This window comes from Miscanthus floridulus, chromosome 16, assembly GCF_019320115.1.
Source record: "Miscanthus floridulus cultivar M001 chromosome 16, ASM1932011v1, whole genome shotgun sequence".
Lineage (NCBI taxonomy): Eukaryota > Viridiplantae > Streptophyta > Magnoliopsida > Poales > Poaceae > Miscanthus > Miscanthus floridulus.
This window is the reverse complement of record NC_089595.1, coordinates 19,166,217-19,192,963: the sequence shown is the minus strand read 5'-3', so window position 1 is coordinate 19,192,963 and position 26,747 is coordinate 19,166,217. Positions and strand designations below refer to the sequence as shown.

General features: G+C 48.2%; 2 protein-coding genes, 1 long non-coding RNA gene and 1 pseudogene across 5 annotated transcripts; 2 read left to right on the top strand and 2 right to left on the bottom strand.

Annotated features, from left to right (window-relative positions):
- The first annotated feature begins 14,917 nt into the window (after positions 1 to 14,917).
- On the top strand, positions 14,918 to 15,931 carry LOC136514497 (uncharacterized). The gene is made up of 4 exons (XR_010773659.1): positions 14,918 to 15,125; positions 15,210 to 15,263; positions 15,554 to 15,689; positions 15,799 to 15,931. It is a non-coding gene; the product is annotated as an uncharacterized lncRNA (long non-coding RNA).
- Positions 15,932 to 17,807: 1,876 nt separating this feature from the next.
- On the top strand, positions 17,808 to 20,923 carry LOC136512012 (exonuclease V, chloroplastic-like). Its single transcript, XM_066506022.1, has 7 exons — positions 17,808 to 18,309; positions 18,423 to 18,527; positions 18,642 to 18,763; positions 18,926 to 19,075; positions 19,889 to 20,042; positions 20,293 to 20,369; positions 20,511 to 20,923. The coding sequence occupies exons 1-7, from the start codon at positions 18,016 to 18,018 to the stop codon at positions 20,716 to 20,718; spliced, it is 1,110 nt and encodes a 369-aa protein (XP_066362119.1). The 5' UTR covers positions 17,808 to 18,015; the 3' UTR covers positions 20,719 to 20,923.
- Positions 20,924 to 21,261: 338 nt separating this feature from the next.
- Positions 21,262 to 25,138, bottom strand: LOC136512010 (protein IQ-DOMAIN 2-like). Of its 3 annotated transcripts, none has more exons than XM_066506018.1 (6): positions 25,082 to 25,138; positions 24,524 to 24,641; positions 23,755 to 24,039; positions 22,633 to 22,848; positions 22,350 to 22,469; positions 21,262 to 22,250 (listed from the first exon to the last, which is right to left on the bottom strand). In XM_066506018.1, the coding sequence occupies exons 2-6, from the start codon at positions 24,596 to 24,598 to the stop codon at positions 21,525 to 21,527; spliced, it is 1,422 nt and encodes a 473-aa protein (XP_066362115.1). In that variant the 5' UTR covers positions 24,599 to 24,641; positions 25,082 to 25,138; the 3' UTR covers positions 21,262 to 21,524. The 3 variants fall into 3 exon arrangements, with proteins under 3 accessions (XP_066362115.1, XP_066362117.1, XP_066362116.1); XM_066506020.1 differs by having other exon boundaries at positions 23,755 to 24,041; positions 24,529 to 24,641; XM_066506019.1 differs by lacking the exon at positions 25,082 to 25,138 and adding an exon at positions 24,710 to 25,064.
- Positions 25,139 to 25,249: 111 nt separating this feature from the next.
- Positions 25,250 to 26,368, bottom strand: LOC136510367 (protein GRAVITROPIC IN THE LIGHT 1-like; annotated as a pseudogene).
- Between the last annotated feature and the right edge of the window lie 379 nt (positions 26,369 to 26,747).

The window sequence follows — 26,747 nt, the reverse complement described above, 5'->3', positions numbered from 1 at the left end:
TCAGATAAGTCTTGCGAGTACATTGTGTACTCAAGGTTTATTTACCCCTGTTGTAGGTAATGCTTGAAGAGTAGCCGTTGTGTGAAGGATTCTTCTGGTGGGCACAGACGGATCCTTGTTCATTATTGATAGATGTTATTATCATTCCACTGTTTAATATTTCGCACTCTGAATTTGGCAATGTAATAATGAATTTCTAAGAACTTTGGATGTATGAAATGTACTAAGTATTGTAACTCATTCTCATTATTAGATCCTTAGGGAAAATGTAGATCTTTTGGGCTCTCCCTTGGGGTGTGCCCGATGGAATCCGCCCGTTGTAGCTTACTTTCGAGGTGCTTAGTGTCTAGTGGAAGACGAGTGCCTCCGTAAGTGCATTATTTCGGGCGGTTTTGCCATGCCTATCCCATCAAACACCTTTACAAGGACTACGAGCTCCTCAAGTGCTTCCTGCGGTAGGCCTACAAGCCAAAGGAAGAGAAAGGCAAGGAGGAGGCGGCCAAGAAAGGAGGCGCGGTGGGCAAAGATGATGATGACTTTCCCGACCTAGAGGAATGCCTCATGATCTTTGGGGGATCCGACGCTATCCACTCCAAGCGCCAGCACAAGGTACGCTACAGAGAGGCATGCCTCGCCGAGTCAGCCATCCCCTCTTTCCTTAGCTGGTCGAAGTCTCCGATCATTTTTTATCAGAGAGACCATCCTTCCCATGTCGTCTGACCTGGTCACTACCCGCTCATCATCGACCCCATCATCCGCAAGAAGCGTCTCACCAAGGTGCTGATGGACGGAGGCAGCGGCCTCAACATTCTCTACATCGACACCCTCGACGCCATGTGCATCGCCCAGTCGGAGCTCCGCTCAATGAGCTCTCCCTTCCATGACGTGATCCCAAGGGCACAGGCGTATCCACTCGGGTAGATCGACCTGCCCGTCATGTTTGTTGACCACGCTAACTTCCGCTCGGAGGTCCTAACCTTCGAGGTAGGGAACTTTCCAGGGTCCTACCATGCCATTTTGGGGCGGTCATGCTACACCAAGTTCATGGTGATCCCCAACTACACCTACCTCCGGCATCATCACCATAGGTGGCACCTTCTTGCACGCCTATATGTGCGACCACGAGCATTACGAGCTCATCACTGCCGTCATCGACTCCATCGAGCTCCTGGAGCTCTAGAATTTGGCGACTCTAGCAGCCCCCGACTGCAATGAGACAACCTCCTCAAGTGCCTTCCATCCGACCGAGGAAACTAAGGCAGTGGAGATCGACCCCACCGACCCGACCAAGATGATGCAGATCAGAACCAAGCTTCCGGCCAAATAGGAAAATGAGCTCGCAGACTTCCTACGCGCAAATCGTGATGTCTTTGCGTGGAAGCCTTCTGACATGCCGAGCATACCGAGGGAGGTCGATGAGCATGCACTATGCGTCGCCCTAGGCTCAAAGCCCGCCAAGCAACGCCTACATCGCTTTGACGACGTGAGGCGCAAGGCCATTGGCGAGGAGATCGCCAAACTTCTGGCAGCTGGATTCATCAAAGAGGTAAATCACTCTGACTGGCTAGCTAATCCTATTATTGTGAAAAAGAAGAATGGGAAATGGAGAATGTGTGTTGATTATACTGGCCTCAATAAGGCATGTCCAAAGGACCATTTTCCTTTGCCATGCATAGACTAGATAGCCGACTCCACCACAGGATACAAAATCCTCTCATTTCTGGATGCCTACTCAGGCTACCACCAGATCGTGATGAAAGTGTCCGACCAGGTCGCAACTTCATTCATCACCCTGTATGGTTCATACTGCTACGTAACCATGCCTTTCGGTCTGAAGAATGATGGCGCCACCTATCAACGGTGCATGCAGCGATGCTTCGCCGGCCAAATCGACCTGCCCGACCAACCTGACCAAGTTGAGCGGCTAAAACCAACAATCGCCGTCTATGTAGATGATGTAGTGGTGAAAATGGCTCAAGCTAGCGACCTGATCGTAAACTTAGCCGCAACATTCGTGAACATCGTGTCCAAACACGGCATCGAAGCCAACCTCGAAAAAATCACGGTCATCTCCAACATGGGCCCGATACATAACGTAAAGGGCATACAGAGGCTCACCAGCTATTTGGCCGCCCTGAGCCGGTTCATCTCCTGACTAGGTGAATGAGGGATGCCTCTCTACAAACTTCTCAAGAAGATAGATGCATTCATCTGGACAAGGGAGGCACAATAGGCTTTCGAAAGCCTTAAAGCATCACTAACATCGGCACCAATCCTCATCGCTCCTGAACGGGGAGAATCCCTCCTCCTCTACATCGCGGCAAGCAACCACGTTGTGAGCGTCGCCCTCGTCGTCGAGAGGGAGGAGCCGAGACACCCCCTGAAGGTCCAACGACCGGTGTACTTCATCAGTGAGGTACTCACCGACGCCAAAGTCCGCTACCCCTAGGTTCAGAAGCTTCTGTATGCCGTGCTGATGGCGACCCAGAAGCTCCTACACTACTTCACCGACCATGAGATCATGGTCGTCACCTCATACCCACTTGGGGAGATCGTCTGTAACTGCGATGCCGCTGGCTAAATCTCCAAGTGGGCTCTCGAGCTCATGGGCCACAACATCAAGTATGTCCCCTATACCGCTATTAAGTCTCAAGCTCTTGCCGACATCATCGCCGAATGGACGGAAGTCTAGCTCCTGACCTAGGACATCACCCACAAGTACTGGATGATGTACTTCGATGGGTCGGTCATGGCGTATGGCTCAAGGGCTGGAGTGGTTCTGATCTCCCTGGATGGGAGCAGGCTCCATTACGCGATCCGTCAAGCTCTGTGCCATGTGGCTGTATGTCCATGGTGACTCAGAATTGGTCATCGACAAAGTCATGAAGGAGTCCTCCGGTAAGAGCCCTCTCATGGTGGTGTACTGCCAAGAGGTGCACAAGCTCGAGGGCAAGTTCCGAGGGATCAAACTGCATCATGTCCCCCAAAAGGACAACGATGCCGCTGACTTCCTATCGAAATTGGCTACCAGGCAAGTTCCATCACCAGATGGGGTCTTCATCAATGATATCCACAAGTCGTCTACCCGTGTTGTGGAGGATCCAACTCGATTATGGCTCAACCCCAACCAAGTGCTCGGGGGCTCCAGCATTCTGACATGATCTGACCCCAACCAGGCGCTCGAGGGCTCATGCCCTAACATTCCTATCGCAACATCAATAGGTGACACTACCGTGATGACACTCGACTGGAGAGCACCACTGCTCGCCTACCTCCTCGAGGAGGTTCTCCCACCAGAAAGGACTGAAGCGCAAAGAATCACTCGATGCATCAAGATGTTCATCGCCATTAGTGACGAACTTTACAAATGGAGTCCGTCGGGAGTACTTATGAAGTGCATCCTGACCGACTAGGGGAAACAGCTCCTCCTTGAGGTCCATGTTAGAATCTATAGACATCACGCGGCCCTGAGGTCGCTAGTTGGGAAAGCCTTTCGCTAAGGTTTCTACTAGCCCACTGCACTCTGAGATGCAGAGGAGGTTGTCCACAGGTGTGAAGGATGCTAGTTCTATGCTCGACAAACTCATCTACCGGTGTAGGAGCTTCAGACCATCCTAGGGCCTCGACTTGGTTGGACCCCTCAAAAAGGCTCAAGGCGGCTTCACTCACCTACTCGTAGTGGTGGACAAGTTCACCAAATGGATAGAGGCAAAGCCCATCACCAATATCCGCTCGGAAAAGGCGATCAAGTTCTTTCTCGACATCATCTATCGGTTTGGTGTTCCTAACTGTATCATCACCGACCACAGAACAAACTTCACCTGGAAGAAGTCCTGGACTTCTGTGATGGATACGGTATCAGGATTGATTGGGCCTTGGTCGGACACCCGCGTACTAACGGTCAGGTCGAGCGGGCCAATGGCATGGTCCTCCAAGTACTCAAGCCTCGCATCTTTGACCGACTCAAAAAGTATGCTGGGCGATGGGTTGCAGAGGTCCCAGCGATCCTCTAGAGCCTAAGAACAACCCCAAACTGGTCCATAGGGTTCACCCCTTTCTTCCTCGCATACGTAGATGAAGCAGTGTTGCCCTCCGACCTCGATCACGGCGCCCCAAGAGTAAAGGCCTTTGACCAAGACCGAGCCATGGAGGCTCATCAGGACGCGATCGACCAGCTCGAGGAGGCTCATGAGACAACCGTCATCCGCTTCGCTCGTTACCAGCAAACTCTCCGCAGGTACCATGAAAGAAAAATCATGGGGAGCATCCTCGAGGTCGGTGATCTTGTACTCAGGAGGACCCAATCAACCATGGACAAACATAAGGTCTCTCCACCATGGGAAGGACCATACGTGGTGGCCGAGGTGATCTGACCGGGCGCCTACCGACTAAAGGATGACAGCAGCAACATTCTCACCAACACATGAAACATCTAACAGTCTATTTCTTTCCATTCAATGTTTGCTCCTACATCGCCCTAGCCCGAGCACTCTCGGCCTGGGTCACTCGAGGGCTCCACGGGGGTATGATACCACCCTCCTTTTTTACTATCATGTAGTAATACTTTTCGCCCAAACAAAAGGGCGTCACCTAAATGAAAGGGCATTCCGTTCCTTTGATTACCCTACGTAACTTGCACTTTTAGAATCCCGACTGATCACACCCCGCTACGACCTACAGTTACGAGCAGCTGAGCCTCGCGGGCCACGCCCGGGTTCTTAAGGTTGCAGCCTATGGGTCAATGGGCAGGTGCGAAAAAGAAAGGACTTAAAACAAAGCTACGCAAGGGTAAAAACAAGGGCGGACGGGACAAGCTTCCCCTCATGAGTGATTTCATCACAAAACAAACTTAAAATATTCACAAATGTAAAACTGTTCACACGGGGGCTCCCCTATGAACTCATCTTTTACATAAACTGACTATTTCTACTCTAAATCTATTATGGCCCCCTGGCGGTATCGGCTGATAGTACGATTGATGAGGACGAAGGTAGCTCAGTTGTGGTCAGGATGATGTTTGACTCAGTTGGGGTCAGGACGACGCTCGCCTCCGACTCGGCCTCCGCTGCCTTCGTAGGATGGACATCTTCTCGGAGCATGTCTGCGGCCACGGTCGAACGGCGAGCCTCCATCACCCACTGCATGATGACCTGCTCAGCGACCATCTGTGCATGTGGCACCAAACTCTCCCACAGCGCATGGATTTCGTCTATGCTTCACCTATCGGCGTACCCTCTGCAAATGGCCACGAAGTCTAGATCAGGGTGGTGGGTCACCACCGAGGTCAGCACCCCCGACGTTCCGTAGAACATGCCATCGGAGATGAGCACCTAAACTTCCTTCGGGACCTCCGCCAGCTAAACGGCGGGCGTACTAGTGCTTGGTCCTGACCCGAACACCTCGAAGACGACCACCTATGCAATATTGCGAAGTTGGTCGAGCTCTCCCTCAAGAACGAGTCACTCCTCAAGGGACTGAGCTAGCGCCTCCGCGCTCCGACCGACCATTGCTTTGACCGTCTTCATCTCTTACTCCAGAGAGCCAATCTTTCCACCTAGTTCTAAAAATGGACAACAAATTTAGGAGCAAAGGAAACAAAAATTCAAGGCATCAACCGAGGGTAGAATAGGTACGTACTGAGGCAGGCGCTTTCGAGAATGGAGAGCCCTTCCTCTTGCTGGGTCACCCTCTCGAGCAGTCGAGCATTCGACTCCTCTACCCCAAGCATCAGCCCCCGAAGCGCGACCACTTCTTGCTCGGTGTCTGACCTAGCCTTCTGCTCTGCCTCTAGAGCCTCTAAGGACTTCTGGAGCACTGCCTCGGTCTCTGCCAAGTGGGCCTTTGCCGCATCAAGTTCCTCCTCGGTAGCAGTCACCCGATCGACCGCACGTAGCTCCACCACCCGTGCTCCCATCGCTTCGGCCACCCGGTCTTGGGACTCATGGTGGGCAAACTCTAGCTAGTGCCTGAGCTCATCAACCTGCCATGACACCACTGCTTCTTGTTCCATCTGATCGTGCTCCTCCTAGAGAAACCGGGGCTTGTGGATCGACATCATCTCTAGGTCCTACGAGACAAGAAGCAGACATGCTGAGACAACCGTTTAAATACCAAGGAATCAAAGACAATACCAGGAACATAGAAAACTTACCTCTACAATGCATGGCAAGTCCACAGTCATGGCCTGATGGATGAGCTCAACCCTCTCCAAGGCCTCCTTGAGCCTTGCCTTGGTAAGGGCGAGATCGGACTCCATCGACAGTCCTCTCTCCCTAAGGAGGTGCTAGAGCGTCACCTCCTCATCACAAAGGATGAACCAGGCCTTTCCTAGCTCGCCAGGGCAAGGCCACACCAGCTCATGGGTCACCCTCGACCCGCTGGAAGATCCAGCCATCGTAGTATCAAGCAATGATCGGATCATCACTAACTCCTGGGATGGCGGGATGGCTGGTGGCTCCACCCTAGAGACCTCCTTGCCGTCAAAGGGGATGTTCGCCACTAGGACTCCATGACTCACTGGTGGCTACTCCACCTCAAGCCTGGCCACGGCTCCTTTTGACCCCTCCAGCTCTGACCAGGTAGGCAAACCATGCGCTCCTCCACCGAGCAAGACGGGGAGCCTACCTTCCCTCCTCTCCTCCTCCACAACCATCGGGGGAGGGACCACAAGAGTCACCTCCAACCCGGCCTCCGTCGTCACCACGGGGATCACCGCCATCACCGTCGTTGCCGTTGCAGCCGTGCTCATGATAGGCTAGGAAGACGCAACCCCCATTAAGGAAGGTCACGCCACCACCAACCTGCTTCCCTTGCCGCTCATCGAGACCCGCTACAGGCTAGGTCTCCACTCTTCTTGCATGGGAGGTGGGGATATCCCCAGTCCTACCAGCCCCTGGCTGCTATCAAACAAGCGTAGGTTAGTCACACTCAAAAACGCAACTATGAGGACAAAAGAAAGCATGAATACATACCTAGATGAAAGCGATAGAACCCTGAAGCCCTGATACACTAACGACAAACTAACCAGATGAGGACCACTCATGGGGGTCATGATCCATGCCCCCTGGCATCAACCGAGGGAGGAGGTGACCCGGCCGATCCCCGATCGGCCTGTGAACGGCCGCGACTACCAGCTCATGGCGAAACCACCTGAGCAACTAGTGGGGCATCTCCCCATTGGGGGTCACACACACATGTTGACCCCAAAGACATAGGGGAACGATCATGTCCCCCTGACCGATCGGTGTGCTGTACCACACTCGGAGCAGGGGGCCATGAAGCCAACGACGCCTCTGAAGGGCGCAGCGACTATGCCCGCTTTGCCTCTCATTCGAGGGCGGCGTCTTCAATCAAGGCATGCTTCCTCGACTTAGGAACGTCGTCGCGCACCTCTGTACCAAGCTTGCCACCCACGGGCGTAGCCGTGGGCTCACAGTGCTCCACCAAGGTCACAACAACACCCCTATCTTTCTTGTCCTTCGAGGAACTCGCATCATCACCCATCTCTGTGGGTTCCTCTAACTTGAGCTCCACCTCCACGTCGCTCTGGCTCTCACCCCCATAGACCCGCCGGTTGATCTCCTTCTCCTTATCAAACCTCCTCCAGGCCTTCTTGGTTTTCTTCTTCTTCTTGGCAAGCATGGCCTCCCTCTGGGCAGCTTGCCGAACCACGCCTTCCGGCCCTCTTAGAAGATGCGGTCGGGATTTATAGACCGTGAGTCCCTTCGAAATGGGCAACTCAAAATCAATCAAAACAAGAAGGAAAAGGTCATGGGAAAAAGCATATCAAATTGGACAGCTTCACGACATGAAGGGGACCGGGCATCCGTTCGAGGGAGTCTTCATCCCTCAACTGCAACACCCGATCGAGATGACTCCAGACTTCATCCTTTGGCAACTCCCCCGACAATGCGCTGTTGGGATCCACCGGGCCGAAGTATTCCCACATCGGCCGCGTTCTCTCCGCCAACGGGGCAACCCAATGGCAGAAGAAGGTATGGAAGACCCACAACCCATCGAGGCCATGCTGCATGAGCCTTCGAAGCTCTATCTCGATAATCTCTAGCTTGTTCTACCGACGGGCGGGACCCCACGACTAGCTTTCCCTCCTCTCCGGCCTCTCCCTAGTGAACATCGGGAATGGCGTCTCCGCCGGGTTCCTCATGTAGAACCACTCACTGTGCCACCCCCGGTTGGAGTCATAGGGGGAGTACGTGGGGTTAGGGACCGACGACTTTGGCCTCTTCTGCATGGCAAACCCCCCAAGGAAGGCCTCCCAGATAGGGCTCGCTCACTGAAAATCCTCCAGAAGAGATCCACGTGCGGCTCTATCCCGAGGAAGGCCTCGCAGACGGTGACGAAGCCGGCGATATGCAGTATCCTAGTCAGGTTGAGGTGCTACAACTCTAGGCCCCACTCATTGAGGAGCCCACACAGGAACCAGTGCATGGGATACCCGAGCCCGTGCTCATGGAAGGCAAGGAAGGATACGACCTCGTCGGCCTAGGGTTGTGGAACAACCTCCCCTGGTGTAGGAGCCCTCCAATGTGCCACCTCCTTCGACAGGAGCAGCCCCTTCTCGGCGAAGGCGTCTAGCACCTCCTCATCCACGTTGAAAGGCCTCTAGTTCAACATCGCACCTCGGACTTACAAATGAATCTATGAGTTTTTTTCTCTCCCTCGCTCTGCTCTCCTCTCTCCTAGAAACCGTCACGGCGCACGAACAGGGTTAGTGAAAAGAAGCAAGGATAAATGGCAGCGGTTGAAGAAAGGCAAAAGAACAGGAGGAAAACCCTCTCCCTTCCCCCTTTTTAAGACGAAAAGACATGCGGTGGGACGTGGCCCTGATAGTTTATGCGTGGCCTACTCAATGAAATGTCGCCTAGCTAACGGGGCGTGGCCTAGGTAGGGCCCACCACTACCACAACCCAGGCATGAGAAACAAGGCGCAACTGCATGCAAACAACCCTTCGTCTTCCCAAGCAGGGTCTAGAGGGGCCCGCCAATGGAATCTCCATCGAGGAGAGACCAACGGGTCACCTAAGTCGATCGCACGGCTCAGGTGGCTACTGAGAGACAAGTAAGGAGCAGTGGTATGCCCCATGCGGGTTATGCTAACCCCATCATGAACGACGAACACGAATCCCACTCGGACATATCCAATAGGAGCTCATCGGACCCGTCACTTGAGCCATCGAGGTAACTTTACCAACCCCCGTTCTACTTTCCTAGTGCATGAGCATTCATTCATCCATCCTCATACATTCATCCCATACATCCAAGCATTGCATGTGCAATTGTTGCATCACAACGCTTCGCATCACGTCATGAAGCGGTAGTCGTCTCATTCGATATAAAAGATGACTGACCGGGGTTCGAAGGCTGGCCCGTAAAGGGCTCGAGGCCGCCTCGCATCAAATAGAGCTAGGGAAGAAAACGCAGATGAGCCCCAGCAACCCTCGCCTGATCTGCTCAGAAGCAGATAGAGTCATCTCGACCTTCTCGTTCAATCCTAACCTAGAGCCAAGCCCACAGAATCTCCATCGAGGAGAGGCCAGCGGGCCACCTGAGTCGGTCTCTGGAATGACTCAGGCATCTACCGGGAGGCGGGTTAAGGAGCAGTGGAATGCCACATAACGGCTACGCCAATGCCATCATGAATGATGGATCTGGATTCCACTCGGTCATGCCCGTTAGCGAGCTCACTGAGCATGACACTCGAGCCATTGAGACAAGTGTCGTTAGCTCATCCCCTTCGGTTATAGAAACCACAGACGGAATGACACATAAAACTCAGCTGACCCCTATCGAGCCCAACAGGGCTCGAGGGCTCGAGCTACCAGGTCCCTACTTAGGAACCCTACCAACCGTGCAGGTTGCAGTCAGAACGGACATGGGTGAATGCCCTGACCAAAAAGAATACATGAGTCCACAGCCACAAAAAAGAGTACCAAGGTGCTCAGCCTCCGACCGACTCTTTAGCCGGCTGTAGGCTCGGGGGCTACGCTCACCTCCATCTCTCCCAACCCTTGGGTTCGCGCTCCGTCTTGCCTGACCCCAAGGCCACGGGCTCCATCTCGCCTGACCCCAAGGCCACGGGCTCTGTCTCGCCCGACCCATGGGTTCACGCTCCGTCTCGCCTAACCCCTCGGCCACGCCTGACCCTAGGGTTCATGCTCTGTCTCGCCCGACCCCAAGGCCGCGCCATGGGCTCTGTCTTGCCCGACGCCTCGGGTTTGCGCTCCGTCTCATCCTACGATGACCCAGAACCTTACACCCACCGGGTGCGCCTATGAAACAAGTGTAAACAACCTCTTCATGACTTCACAGAAGTCCCAAAGGAACTTGGGAGCTCTAGTTGGGTTCATAAACCTGGGGTCCCTAATGGACCTGCTTCCCTACAAAACCCAGCCCAGCAGGCAGTGCAGCGACAAAACACGCCTGGGCCAGCCTAGATACATAATAACAGGCTGAGACAACGATCTGGTCCCTGACTAGAAGGCCTAGCCAAGGTGGGACCGCAGTCTAACTCTGACCGAGGATATGCCAAACCTCTGCTCGCTGCTCTTTCCCGACCGACACGGTCGGGACCGATGGGGAACAACTGACCGGGGACGCCCGCTCGGTGAGGGCCCGAGGATTAGGTGGAGCAGATAAGGTAAGGCGCTCAAGTCAACCATAATATCGAGGACCATACCCATCTAGCTCCTATGCACCTGCAAGACGGTACCACCAGGTCATGCCAGACGGGCACTATACAACCTTCCGGACGTGTCAGAGCACAAACAGTATTGTAGGTGCCGACATTTGTCGAACCAGGCGAACATGGTAGAGCCTGCCAGATGCATCTGAACATAAACAGTATTGTGGGCACCTATGACCATCTCGTATCTGACAGCGTGGGCAAGAAGACTAGGTAGCACACGTATATACTCTCTCTTTTTCTCTCTGACTTGTAAGGTCATCCCCTTTGTTTATAAAAGGGGATGCACTTTCTCCCAACAAAAGAGGCTAGACGGCTCGAGCACTCGAAGACTAGAGGACTCAAATAGCTCAATAGCTCTAGAACTCGACAGCTACACAGAGCATACGCTCCAATACTTAGCGCATGTTAGAGCACCCGTCACACTTTTCCATTCAGTTCAGAGTCCGACCGGGCCTCTAACACCCCCTTCTCATTCCTTACTCGTTTGTAACCCCACATCATACTTCAAGCATGTGGGCTTAGGAATAAAGTCATCGACCGACTAAAACTGGACGTAGGGCACATTGCCTGAACCAGTATAAATCATGTGTCATCACGTGCTAGGCCACATCCGATCACAACGCACGACAAAACTATAAATATTTACTTATTGGCCACATTTCGCACCGACAGAGACCGACTTATATCCAATATGAGTTGTGTCCTTTGTCATTTAAACCTTTGCTTGGTATTTCTTCACTTATACATTCTTGACTCATTCTTCAATCCTTGATCAAAGCTAATCCACTATCAAACTCTTCTTGTTCATGCAAAGCAAGCCATTATTGAGACCAATCCAAAATCATCAACTCAAGTCTCTTTTAACACTTGCCAACTATGCTTGCTTTCTCATGATACTATGATATTCCTCAACATAGAAGCCATTTCATCAACTCCATTTGCATTGTTGTCTTTCTCTTGAACTATATTATTTCTGTGATCTTCCAATACAATAATACATAATTTTGGCATTGATTTGAACATTATGTGGAATATCATCAAGTTTGCCTTCTTTGTTGAACCTATATACACTTCTTATTTCACAATCCATAAGTGTATGCAATAAACTCAATTTCCTGTTCAACACTTAGCAAACTTGTTAGACCTTTAATGGTGTTGTCATTCAATTCACCAAAAACCACTAAAGGGCTAGATGCACTTACAATAAGATCTCCTAAATTCCAGATCATTGAAATAGGCTTTACATGAATATGAAAAGAACATTTTATAATAGTCTTTAAATAGACATTTAATGGTCAATTTCATTAATCAGACATTGTATTGTATAAGGCTTCACATGAATGTATATAGCTTAACAGAATGATATATCACATACTGAAGTTATGTGGTGTTGATTCTATGAATCAGTGGTCATTATCTATAAAGGTAATGCAACTTGTTTTGTGTAGATGGAGACAAGTTATACTTAATGCAATATTTTGCACTAAGATGGTTCTATTCCATAGGTAATATGGGCATTAGAATATTTGCAAACTAAGTCTTGTTATAATCTCACAGAGATATTCACAAAGTCAACCATACTCCACATTTCTTATATGTTGAGTGCATTGGTATGAATTTACTTCGAGGTTTGCTAGTATCAGGGGGAGAGTCTCTCTGATTAATAACTTGTTGCAAACATCATGTTGCACTCTTTTCTTTGTATGAGTTTTTCCCTTTGGGTTTCTCATATAAAGTTTTTAATGAGGCAATATCAACATAAGGTTATGTCATATCATCCATTTTTTCCCACAGGGGTTTTTGGTGGATGATATTAGGACATAAGATGCATTATACTCTTTTCTTTATTGGAGTTTTTTCCCTTTTGAGGTTTCTCATATAAAATTTTTGATGAGGCAATGTCAATACAAAGGTATATGCTGTATCATCTAGTTTTTCCCACCAGGATTTTTGGAAGATGATATTTGAAGCATATTGACCCTATGGTCAAGGTGTTTTTAGACTAAGACTTTGGGTTTATCTTAAAGGGTTAATAACATTGGTGATTGTATATCATGGTGTTTTCTTCTTATTTTTTCTATTGGGTTTTAAGGAGTTTTGCCTGGTATACCGGTATTACTTTGGTTTTTTCCCACAGGGTTTTTCAAAGATTCATAAAGATGCATAATAGATGAACAGTAAATACTACAAGGAGCTAATTGATCAAGGGGAGTGTTGAGAATTATTAGTTAGTGCTCAATTAGGGATTATTTCAAGGGGGTGTCTTTTCACCTCTCTCTCTCTCTTTCACACTTATAACCGTCCACATGGACCCTATATATATGTCCACAATGTTCATTGGAAATACGATACAAAATCATTTGCATCGATCCATCTCTCTATTTTCTAACAGAATGGAGGTGGTTAGCTACGCTACCTTAGTGACCAAATCAGTAATTCTAATATATCAAAGCAGTTTGCTTTGGCCAATAGAAACTGCGTCCATGTCACCCAAAAAATTTCATCAGTCCGATCTCCCCTCCCGATGGCCAGGATTGTTTTCGCCAGATTCTGTTAGAGCAGCTTCTCCTTCTTGTGTGCAGCTTCACTGGTTTTGCCTCTGTTTTTCTCTAACTTCCCTGGCTTTTCATCTGAATCCGGTCAGCCAAATATAAACCCGGCCCCTGCTTCTCCTTGCCGATGCTTCTCACACAAAAAAAACTCGCCCCCTCCTCCGTCTCCCACCCCACGCTCGCACCTCACGACCTCGCCCCGACCACCGCCGACGGCAACTGGCGTGAGCGGTGCACGGCCGCTGTGGTCGCTCTCCTCCTTCTCCTCCGCCGCTCATGCCCCTGTCTTCCCTTCCTCTCTCCCTCTCCCTCTCCCTCTCTCCCGGCATCACGGCGTGCCTGTCGGGCCCCAGCGTCGTTGCCTCACCGCGTGGCGCGCTGCCTAGGCGATGACGCCGCTGCCTCCAGCATGCACCGCCGACGGCCGTAGCTGTGGGTTCCTCCCAATGTGGCTTGCTCCTGCCAGTCCGCGTCTCCTCCACTGCTCACAAAACCCTAGATGCCTGTCCTCATCTCTTCCCCACGGTTAAGGATGGAGGCGATGGACACAGGTCAGGTGACACAGCGGAGCAGAGCAGCCGTGCAGCAACCACCTAGTGATTTGAACCAGGTACGTAATAGCTATGTTCTTTATCTGATGCATACGAAGATCGATTTGCTTCATTTATGCCCTCGAGTCAGTGCCTGCTGGTTGTCTTATTCGATTTTATATGCATGTAAAGATCGATTCATGTTAGAATAAGGTACTCCGACGAGTCTAATAAAACCTGGACTCTACAAAATTAGATGTTTTTTTACTTATATACACTAGGTTATACCCATATCTGAGTGAGATTATAGCCTGCATACCTCCATTATTTCCTTTCAATGAGTTCCTTATTTCTTCAATAGTGTGGATCAACTTTCAGAAATAGGGATACATGGGTAGTTTCTATTAGGTACCAATATATCCTAAAAACAAAAACAGATGGATGTAGTGTCATATTCAGATCACAACAGCTACTCCTATCATGGAGTCATACAGGTCTTGCTAAATGAGGTTAAACTGACCATGAAACACATCATTGTGGTATCTTGTGGAGGACATCCATTTTAGTATGTATCAGCTGAGCCTAATAAAGTCTGCCTTGTATGATGTTTGATTGAGGAAAAAAATAGCAAGTGTTTTGTTTCAGCATGTTTCTTTGCACTGATTACTTTCTGTTTTTGGATATGGTTGGCTGTTCTTAAGATAGCAATAATTCTTTGTTTCTAGCGCTACGCCAGCAATAGAACACTACCTTTACCTCATAGAAAGCTAACTTGTGTTGTTTATATTCTGTTTTATACCGGCCGTGTCAATGAATTTTACTGTTTGGGTGAGTTATAGTGGTGTGGTGATCCATGAACGTTTTCTATTTATTTCAGTTGTACCAGACTATCAGGACACCATATCTATAGTTTGTTGTCAATCTCATATTGATACATACTGTCCAGCTCATTCATCCTCTCCTTTTTTTTATATTGATGGCATGTTGGCAAGGCAGGAGAACACTAGAGAACATGGAGCCATGCGCGTAAGATGAACGTGTATTAGTACTCGCCGCATCTAACAGGCCATTTGATCCTGATGAGGCTGTTGTTAGGTGGACTTCGAAGGAGGTGATTTATTGTTTATTTATTTATAGTCTAATCCAACATCAGCCAGTAGTTTATTGACCCCAGTCTTACGGGCCAATGGTTTCTCTGGGTTTATTGTGAATTTGTGAGATGCATCGAATAGGACAAAAAATCTTTGTGTAATGCTAGCCCGGGAAGGTTTGCCAGATGACGTTGATCTAAAAGCTATAGCTATCTTGACAGGAGGATACTTAGGTAGTGATTTCAAGGTATAATACTACTAATGCGATGAATTTGTTATGGCACCTATTTTTACGATCAAATATTGATCGTTGTTAACTGATTATTTCCAGAATCCATGTGTTACTACTGCTCATACTAGGGAGATTCTTGAAAAGGAGAAGAAGGTTTGTTTTAGCCTTTTGAGTTTCCATGTGATCCGTACTCGTCCGTGTCCTAATAGTATCAATTAGTAGTAACAGAATCAATGGAATAGAATTATTTTCGTACGGGTTGTATTTGATATATATGGACACGTTCTTTGTTTAATAGAATCTGACCAACGTAGGTGAGCCATTACTGTGCCAGCCGTCATTTTGTTCTTCCTGCTCATACCTTCGTACGGTGCAGTTACTTTATTTGTTTATGCATCCCTTGTACAATTATATCAGCATCATCCAACTGGCCTTTGTCACAGGACCTTGCTAAACGCGACGTAGTGCGGGCAGGGTTGGTTGGTGGTTTAGATAGTTCAAATTGAAAGCACAGAAACTGCCTCCTGCTAATTTTCAGTGTTTGCACTTGCAGCGCTGGAGCAGAAATCGTCTATCATGGTATATTCATCAGCCTAATCTCTCAATTTGGACCAGCAGTGCTCTACATTAAACTCCTAATATTGTTTCTACGTAAAGATTAAATTTTTTTTTCTTGCGCCTTAATCAGGTGATTTGCTGGCGCGCGCGAGTTCATGGAGCACGTTTAGTTCTCGGATTTGGGAGTGGCCAAATAATTAATACGCTACTGTAGCGTTTCGTTTGTATTTGTGAATTATTGTCCAAACATTGACTAATTAGGCTCAAAAGATTCGACTCGTAAAGTACAACCAAACTGTGCAATTAGTTTTTGATTTTGTCTATATTTAGTACTCCATGCATATACCGTAAGTTTGATGTAACATAGAATCTTCTTTTTGCATTATGCCAAATTCAAGAATTTGATGGGAACTAAACATGGCCATGGACTAGTACGTATCAAAGTCAAGATCATTGCGTTAAAAGGGCATCGATCACAAGGAGGATTCGACGAATCAAATTCGTCGCTATACATATACTATAGTTTATCTTCAACTTTACCATCGTCTTCTTCGTGGAGACCGATTCTCGTTGCTTTCCTTTCACGTGTCGTCTTTGTATATTTGAAACTGAAAATAAGCCAGATTACATTTGGAAGTCGTTTCACATCTTGCAGGGCTGTACATTTTCTGGAGTTTACAGATTTTGCATTCCCGTTGTTTTCGCAAAAAACGAATGTATCTAGTTCATAGGGAGGAATTAGCATTACAAAAATGGCATAGTATGCTATTATTAAATTAATTATAGAATATATTGTCATAATAAATTTATTTAGAGACATAAATGCTAATATTATTTACTATAAAATTAATCAAGCTTGAGATAGTTTGACTGATACGTATCCTATAATATAATATATTTTTTTAGGACGGAGGGACTACATATTTTTCTTTTTAAAGAAAAACCATCCGTACAAAAAATTGCAATTATATGTTTAAGACTATGTACTCGAGTTTGACCTATTCATAGAAAATATCAATATTTGTGTCCACGAATAGACTTATTATAAAAATATACTTCATAACCAATCTAATAATATGCGTAGATTATGTTTAGATCCATAAATTAATAGTTCGTTCCTTTGGATGTGGATCCAGCTAATTGTTAGTTAATAGCCAACTAACAACTATCTTACTAGTTGATCAAACCGGCTAATAATTAGCTAGCTAATAGTCAGCTAGGTAATATTAGCTATGAACTATTAGTTAGGTAACTTTTAGCTCTATAGATCCAAACAGAATAGCTAACTCTTTGGATCCAAACATGTTTAACTAATAGTTTAACTAATTGTTAGCTGAATATCTAACTTACAACTATTTCACTAGTTAGACTAAACTAGCTAATACTATTAGCTATGAACTAGTAGCTACTAATATTAGTTATGAACTATTATCTAGCTAACTATTATAGCTAATAGATCCAATCAAGACCTTATTTGATATAACTAACTACTATTAGTTGTTTTTAGCTGATTTGACCCAACTAGTAAAAATAGTTGTTAATAGAATATTCAACTAACAATTAGCAAGACTATGAGTTAGATTTGTACATACTAAAGAAACTAATTATTAGTACCTAACTACTCCCTCTGTCCAACAATAAAAACACGTTTAGGATTCAAATGAAAAAAAACTGTAGATGTGAAATTACATTTCTACCCTTAGAAAAGTGTAGCTGTCATTTCTTGCCATACGAAGATTGACAGTGCAATTGGTGCGGCTGCCGCCTGGAGCCAGCAAACGAGTGGTGGAGAGCATTCCACGTTATTGAGCATTCAAGTTTTTTTTTTATTTTCTCCATCCATGGTTCTAGAGTGGCATTTACGCTAGCATAGATTGTACGTACGGAGACCAGCACTGCTCCTCATCGAATCTCTTTATTTTGGGATTTTTTTTAAATTGTAAACGTGCAATTAAATTTGGACAGAGGGAATATTTTGTATTAGCTCGATCTAGGGATCCAAATATAGTCTTAAAAATTGTTTGATTCATCAGAAAATAAAATGAGAATTGCATATTTTTTTTGACGGAGAGAGTATTAGGTCATGGCCAATCGTCCTACAATTTCATTCGCGGTTAAAATGTTACATTCATAAACCAACGTCGCTAACCACGGGGAACGTAGAGTTGGAGACGACGGAGAGGGCAACCGGCCGACCCCACACGTCAGTGGTTGCTGGGCGGCCTGCGTAGTTGAACGCTGCCGTGCCGCTGCGCAAGCCGCGAGGCAAGCGGCCGATCGCCGCCGGTTCCGCGCTGCCAGGTGGGGCCCACATCTGGCGGCTTCCCCGCTTCCTCCTCCGGCTCCGATGCACCACGCTTCCCCCTCCTCCTCCGCCGCGGCGCGCCCCGGGGCAGAGGAGTTCCTCGTGGACATCGTCAGCGACGAGGAGATGGCGCTCATCGATGCCGCGCTCGCCGCCGCCGCGGCGGGGGCACGCCCCCTCCTCTCCGCAGCGGCCCGCCGCGCCGCCGTCCCGCTCTCCTGCGCGGCGTACCCGCCCGCCGCCGGCGACATCGAGGACACGCCTCTGCCGCGGAGGTCTCGGCTCGCTCGGTTCCGGGAGCGCCGCGCGCTCGCCGTCACCGATATCACTGCCACGGTGACGCCGCCGCCCAAAGCTCGCGCCTTTCGCATTTCGTTGTCTTGTCTTCTGGCCAGATCAGATGTGCTCGTGTCGAGTGATTCTGGTGGTGACCGTACTTCTTGCTGCAGGAATGGTGCGAGAAGCAGATGGAGTTCGTGCTCGAACGGGGCAAGCCGGAAAAGACCGTGGCCATGAAGGTCGGTTTGGACCGCCATGCCCAGCTCGAGCAAGAGGTGAGCCAACATTTCTGATTCTTCCAAGCGGAATGCTTTGCCTTTTCCACCATGATTTCACCATGAAAAGTTCCCCGAACGAATCTCATTTCGACCTGTTTCCTTTTGGAACAGGTTGTTGAGAGAGTGGACGTCGCCATTAGATCTGCGGAAGAACTATGGGCAGTAAAATTCATGAACTTCATCGTGGGAACAAACCAGCTAATGTTCGAGGGCATAACACGGGAAATTCCAGTGTAAGCCCCAGGAACTTTAGCTCTTCTCTGTGCAACTGCAAACCATTACTGTGTACCGATGAAAATACTCTGCTATGTTGGTTTCCAGAGTATGTATATGACGCTTTCCATCTTAGGAAGCATTCTACTTAGTATGTCTGATAGTAAATCAGGTCATTGCAGGATTGGGGTTGTCGAAGGTTCATGGATGATAGGAATTATAGATGAAATCCAAATGCCCACGGTTGGCATGTCATTGCAACCCATGCTGGTGGATACAAAGACACGTTCCACGCGAACAGCTCCATCAGAAGCACAAAAAAGAAATGGAAGGTTTGCTCCTTACATTTGCTTTCCTAACCATTTCACCTAGAGAACGGCAAATTATGTTGTGCGGCAAGCCGGCAAGTATGTTCCCTAGACTAGTGAAGACTTCTGCTTTGATCTGAAATTGCATGGACTTGTATTAATGCTCTTTTGGCCTGTTTACCATTGTTCAATCATAGCTTCAGTACCCAAAAAAGGGATTAATTGCTAGACTGTATTGTTTATGCAAATCTATCTTTGTACCTATATATGTAAATCTACGCAAGGAGAGAGAGAGAGGGAGAGGGAGACATTTGGCTTTGTCTTAAGAAATGGGAGCATCAAACTCTTTACTGAGGTACTCATACGACCATGACACCTGCGATCAAGCCTGGGTGTTCAGCCTCTCAACTGGAATCTCTACCAACCGTGTGATTCGCTCAGTTTACTACAGGTTCCTATTGTTGCCAACTATGGTTTTTAGTTAGTTTTGTTTTAAGCAACAACTCTTAGGTCAATCATTCAGTATATGAATGTGGAACACTGCTTAAATTTGGTGGTACTGGGCAAGTGCGCTTTCTTACAACAGACTGTACACATGTTGTGCCTTTGTATTTGTGCCATTAAAAATGTATCATATTAATGTGCAATCTTTTTTAAGCCATTGATGAGTGTTACTGTTTAGAAACAAAATCCATATGATTAGTAGCATATGTCGCTATCTTCAAGTTTTAATGTTTTGCCTCACAGTAATAAGATGGTAGGAATGCTCTTGAAGAACATGGGAGAATGATAGCATCTATGAAGTTTGTATGATAGATGATTATCTGATTATGACAGGCTTCAACTGATGTGTTACAAGTATCTATGGGACAATTTGACCACAGAGAAATTCCCAGCAGAGAATTTCTTCAGCTATTTTGACCTGGACCCCAACTACTTGTTATCAGATGATGTCAAGGGGTACATTAGCTCATTGGGATTCGATGCAAAGGTGATATGTCTCACCTTTAAACTTTGTAGTTCTTCCTTCTAATAGTTCTCAGGCAATTTACTGTGGTTGACCAACCAGTTTATTCATGGGAAATCATTCGCTGCTATGTGCTAGCAAATTGAGTAAATCCAGAAGTGTTGCTAAACACTGCTTTTTTACTGTACTTTTGGATGTTCATTCATGCTACCGTCTACAACAGTGTTATATGGTCCTTGCGAGTTATGACTTGTAACATGGTTTCTGTTTGCAGACCTTTGAAGATGTATTGAAATATTTCAAGGTTACCTGCCATACACTACCACGGTCTCAAGAACAGCTGCTCTTGAGGTAAATATGAGTTACAGGCTTACGGCCTAAACAGCAGTAATCTGTTGTACAGACTATTGAATGGCAAATCACTATACCTTTTGCAAATGGGACACCACAGATATATAGAGAGAGTAATTTCCTAGTCCTTTACTGGTGCAGATATGAACTACAGGAAGACCATTCCCTGCTTGAAGAATACCGGTTCACTTATGATGCTAGGTGGTTCAAGGATCAAATCCAGGAAGTCCTCAGCTTCTGGATAGGATCACGCGAACCTAAATTTGTAGCCGAAGAGGAGAGGTGGAAGTGCCGTTTCTGCAAATTTGTGTCAGATTGCCCAATGATTGCTTCCATTCCAAGGTGTTGATGCTAACAAAAATTGCTCTGAATTGGTGGCTTGGCGAAATATTTGATGCTGAGTTCTGTAGCCCTGGAGATAGTCTAGCTTTGGTCGCCTCTTTGTTTCCACAGGCAGCGTATGTAATCTTAACATTTTGGGGTGGTGTGGTGTGTGTTGTATTTGGGGTCTCTCCCCCTTTTTCTTCTAAATATGAAGCAGCAGTTCTCCTGCGTTTTTCGAGAAAAGAAATATTGGATGCTGAGCTGAAGAACCAATCGTGCAGATGAATTTGAAATGTAGCTCATTGTTATTTGACTCCATATGCAGCTTTGTAACTCGTATATTATTGATTGGCAACATGATTCTATTCTTGTTTTACATACCATAATGAAGAAATCACTTAATATTATTTTATGAGATTTGAATTTGGATCGATGGATTGTTAGTGTATTTGGGTTTACATTTTTACATCTCTGGAAACGGGGCTAGTGGTTTATACACAGATAGGAATTTGCGAGATAAAATAAGTAAATAGACTGCAGGGTAGAACACTTCATGGGGATCTTCTGAAAAAGAAGGTATATGGCTCACATAAATAGAGGACCTGTTTACATACAAACACCACATATTCTAGTGACAAATTGATATTTGTTTTACAGAAACAACAAATGGAATCAACTGGCAGGTACTGTGAATCTTATATAACAAACAATGTGGTCGTAACGGGAAAACAATTCAAATCATTCATAGATCTGATATCACTTTTAAACTCCTGTTCATGAACGAAACATATCTTTATAATCCGCTTCCCCTCCTGGTACTTGTCATACGAGTCACTTGCTTCCACCATTGACTACCAAGGCCTCTGGCTGCGGTGGCGCAACAATGTCCTTCACTGCACTCTCCACCTTGGGAGGACCAGAATGCCGCCGCATTGGTGAGGCAGCCGCAGTTCCACCTTGGAAGGACAACCTCTTCTTGACCGGTCCAGTAGAGCCTCCTTTCTCCGGTGTCTCTGCGCCATTGGTCATTGCTGAGCCCTGGAGGCGAGATTTGGCTCTTGCAGATTCCGTGGGAACCATGTAGCTTGGGAGTGATGGGGAGCTTGCGAGGCTTTCATCGTCCCGCACAGTCGAGGTGGCTATACTGTGCCTCCTTGGTCGCTCAGACTGCACGCTGAGCACACTCCTAGCGTCATCGTCCACCTGTGAAACACCATTCTTTGGCGTGGCGGATTTCCTCCTGGCAGGTATTGGTGCCACTTTAGCAGATGGTGTCGAAGGGGATTGCCTGGAGGCTGGACGGGTCGGTTTTGGAGTTGGTGGTGATGGCTTTTCTGGTTTTGAGTCCCGGCGGTTGAAAGCTTTTGTGATTTCACCCTCTCCAAGGTTCAAGCTCATACTCTTAACGGATCCGCGGTCAATGTTGCTCTCCTTGTCAGCCCCATTGCGGCCCTCCCAAGGTTTTGCTGCCATCCAGCGCTCCAACCAGCTCCAGCCCCACTGCAAGTTGTTTGGGTCTACAAACATTGGGTTGACAGATCTTGATGTACTCTTCCACTGTAAACAACACATTTCGAGACATTTTAAGCTTACAATCGTAGAGCCAGGATCAAGTATATATAGATTAGCATATGTTCTGAGAGCAGGAATTCCTACCTGATGTGAAAATGCATATGCAAGCGCTCTTTCTCTTCTTATCGTTGCTTCTTGTCTGCCTATCAGGCTTGCCTCGATTTGCTCCTTGGATTGAGTGCTGTCATCCCAGTTCTCACCCATCTGAGATAGCATTGTTCACAAACAGAATCTGTTTAATTCTCTCAATAATATTTTAAAATTATCTCGAGGCTTGGAGCAAACCAGACAAAAATGCTACTGATATTAGTTGAACAACACCAGCTCATGAAACTTTTACTGCAAAGCTTTGAGAAGGTTTGCATACTCTGAAATTCTCCAATTCCTGTTTAAGTAGGAGCTGGCGTTGGAGGGCCTGGTTCTCCTCGGACATCTTTGCTCTCCTAGAACGTATTTGTGACTGCACCCGCGATAGAGTTTGCATACAGCGCAGAGTGCTTGCAGATTGACGCTTGACTGAATTACCCTCAACCAATGACTTCAATCGAACAAGGCCTCGCAGTGCTCTTAGTGCCCTCCTTGCCTACATTATCACAATGACCAAACACTCAGTATAACGTTGTTTGTAAAAGTAAGATTCTTTTTCCCTTTCCATTTTTTTTTTGCAGAGCGTAAAAGTAAGATTCTGCTTTACTATGAAACAAGTCAAATTTCCATGAAGTCGTATTTCCCAAGGAACAGAAGTTACGCCCACTAATTGCTATCTCATGGATAGTTCAATAGCAGGACAGACAGGCTATCAGTATCAAAAAATAATTGAAAAGAACATCAAAATGAGTGATTAAAGGTGGCTGCCACCAACTGCCAGTTGTTCAAGAATCATTTTTCTAACACTTTGCAAGAATGATTTGTCGGCCCTTTGGACAAATGCACATTGACATAAACAATAGACAAACCTAAAAAGTAAACAGCTAACTGAAGGAGAGGAATTAAACTAGAAATTAACAGCTCCTCCAGGTTCAACTAAAGCAATAAAATCTACTTCTTTAGCCATAAATTCCCATTTAGCCCACAAAGTAGTTAGATGAAAACAAGGCATGTAAATAGCTACAATATGCTAAGAGGTACCACTCCAAATTACAGTAACAGCAACTGGCCAACCAACACTTGCAAAGGTTGGCGAGCTGCCGACACCTAAAAGCTAGAACACGAAAAGAGAAAATATGCAGGGTAGCCACCAACACCAACAGACATTTGCTTGCATGCTCAGTCATGTCGATGTGGAAACGAAATCAGGAAAAAAACAAACCTCTTCCTAACCCCCAAATATCAAAGACCTAATCAGCAGCTAAACAAACACTTCCATGATGTAATGCGACCATCTATCTATATAAACCAATTTCCAACTGTCACAATTGTTCTTATCTAAACATCTCAGGAAAAAAACAAACCAGGTCCAAATGGCACCGAAGAAGTGATTTCACGTTACCAGGTAACCTCGGAAGGCGGTCTGGATCTTGACTGCAGCGAGCTCTTCGGTTGGCACACCAGGTGGCAGCACCGACGCCTGTGCTGGGGCAGCAGGGGCCTCCTCCACGGTGACATGCTTGCTCTGCTCCTGCTCGGCTTCAGGGATCCTGACCTCCTCGGCCTGGTGAAGAACTGGAGGAGCTGGAGCTGGAGGGGGTGGCACCGAAACATTGACTTCCAAGGAGGTAGATGGGGTCAGATCTAGCGGTGTTGGGTTGCTAGCTGCTGATTTCCTCCTTAGTCTCTGTTAATTTCAAGTGCAAAGTTTTGGATTGTGATCAGAATTCAGTTCGAACTGTAGTGAAAAAACAAATGCAAGAAAAAAAAGAGGCAGCGCTTTGATCGCAGATCTGAAAGGGGAGGAAATGCCGTCTTGACAACAATGCTGTTGGAACTACAGAGTGCCATTTTTTTTTTTTGCGAATTACTACAGAGTGCTAACTGCCGAACCAAAAATTCAGTATTTTCTTTTCCATATACAAAACACGAAAGGCCAATCGAAACGAGGACGGCGGCTGATAAGTCCGAAAACGGTGAACAAGATGCCGTTTTTTACCATGAACACTTGAACTGAAGCTACTGAATTCTTCGGAATTGGACGAGGGAAACACGAACCCGATCAGATCCGAGAGAAAACGCCCCCCCCCCCCCAAAAAAAAAAAAATCCCAAAACAAAACCCGCAAAACGCAAGAGAAATCCAAGGGGCCGGGGAAGCGTGAAGCATCACCTCCTCCTCCTTCTTCTTGGATTCAGGGCTGAAGACCTTCTTGACGGCGCCGAACCACTTGCCCTTCTTCCCCATGGCGCCACTCCACGCTCCTCGAAACAGTCACCCTGGCTGGCACCTGGAGAGGAGCAAACAAGTCACGAACCAAACCACCTATCTGGAGACGACGGGTGTCAAACCACATACAACTTTATCGGAAGAAGAAACGCCCAAATCTTCGTGCGGAAGCAAAGGGAAGGAAGGCGAGCGGCCAGGCTAGCTGTTTCGGTTGTGCGCAGGCAGAGGCGGGCGAGAGGAAGGCGTAGTCAGAGGCGTGGGAGGACAGCTGAGCTCCGCGGCAGCCCGCAATGCAATCATGTCGCGTGGGAGGCCGCGGGAGGTGGATGGAGGTGCGAGGAGCGGGGGCGGCAGGAGGAGCAGGCACCGGACAGCCGAGGCCAACGACTTTTGGCTGGAGCTTGAAGCCTGACAGGGTTGCAGTGCAGGAGCAGTGGCGACTGGCGAGGGAGGGAGAAGGAGAAGCAGAGAGCGAGCTGGAGGGAAGCGTGTGCACGTTACCTTGGTGAGTCTTGCGATGCCCGCTGCTGCTCCTCTCCTCCTCCCTCCCGGGAAGGAGTTTTTAGGGGAGGGGGGATATTTAACTTTATAACAGATGTCGGGATATTTAACTTTATAACGGATGCCCCATTTTTATATAGCACTTTTAAAATTGTTCCTACATATTTATCATCGAGAGAGACAATTTGATACATTTTTACTATTTTCGTTGACGTGACACACCAACTCGACCTGATAGTATAAACTAGCCACGAGAAATGACATTTTTGCCCCACATCTATTTCTTCTATCTCTATCCCATCCTCGCTCGACCTCCTGCAGGAACGCGGTGGGGTCCAACAGTGACGAGAGGGAGCCATCCAGGTAGAAGGACTCGTGCTGGAAGCCGCCGAGGAGGGCACGCATGACGTCCAGCGCGTGCTTGGCCAGCTGCGGGGAGTACACCGGGATCTTGGTGAGTGATTGAGTGGTCGCCATGACCTCCAGCCCCGCGGCGCGCATCAGGTGCGCGAGGTGCCCCGCAAACGCCCACGTCGCCGCGCGGGCCTGCTGCGGCACAGGAGGTGAACAGCTCCACCGTCGGCGCGCTGCCGAGGTTGTTCTGCTTGGAGAGCGGGTGGTGGTGGTGGCGCCCGTTACGACGGCTGGTGGCCGCCGCGAGCTTCTCCTTGAGCCCGTCCACCTCGGCCTACTTGGATTGGAGCTGGCACTGGAGGGTGTCGAGCGCCGCCTCATATGGCGCCACGGCCTCGCGGAGGGGCAGCGCGGAAGGGTTTGGGCGCGAGATGTGGCCCGCGGCGGCGGAGCGGCGGAAGCGGTCGCGGAGGCGCGTTAGGTGGCGGAGCTCGGTGACGACAGCCGCGTCCGCGGCACGCATCTTGTCGGGGTCCCAGGGGTAGTGCGCGCCCTGGAGCGCGCGCGTAGGCGCGACGCACCCTGAAGACAGCGTTGAACACCTCCGCCATCAGCGCGTCCGCGTCGCGGGCGCGCTCGGCGCCCTTGGCCGCGACGGCCAGCCTCTCCTTCTCCTGCCCCCTCCTCCCAGATCTTGAGCTTCTCCTCCTCCTCCTCCTTCCCCTCCTCTTCCTTGATTTCCTCCGCCTCCACAGCGAACGGGGACCGCCAGCATTTCTCGCTGCTGGAGACGGCGTCGGCGAAGGGGTCGTTGTCGTCTAGGTCACTGTCGACGGAGTCGCGGAGGGTGTAGTTGCAGGGCAGGCGGTTGGAGAGGCAGGAGGAGGCGACGCGGTGGATGAGGTCGCCGATGGTGACCGGCTTGGTCGCCATTCCTCGGCGTTGCGACCGAGCCTTCCCCTACGGGTTGCGGCCATGTTCGTCGCCGGCGTCGGGCGCGGCCGTGGACCTGCATGCCGTGGCCCCGGCTGCCTTGCCCCCAACTTCCCCTATGTCCTGTAAGCCGCCGCCATGGACCCCATCGTCGGCCATGTCCGGAGCTCAAGCGAGGAAGGGATAGAGATAGAAGAAATAGATGAGAGGCAAAAATGTCATTTCCCGTGTCCGGTCTATGCTGCCCGGTCGAGTTGGCATGTCACGTCAGCAAAAATGGCAAGAATGTATCAAATGCTCTCTCTCGATGATAAATATATATGAGCAATTTTAAAAATGCTATCCGAAGAGGTAACATCTGTTATAATAATAAAAAGTT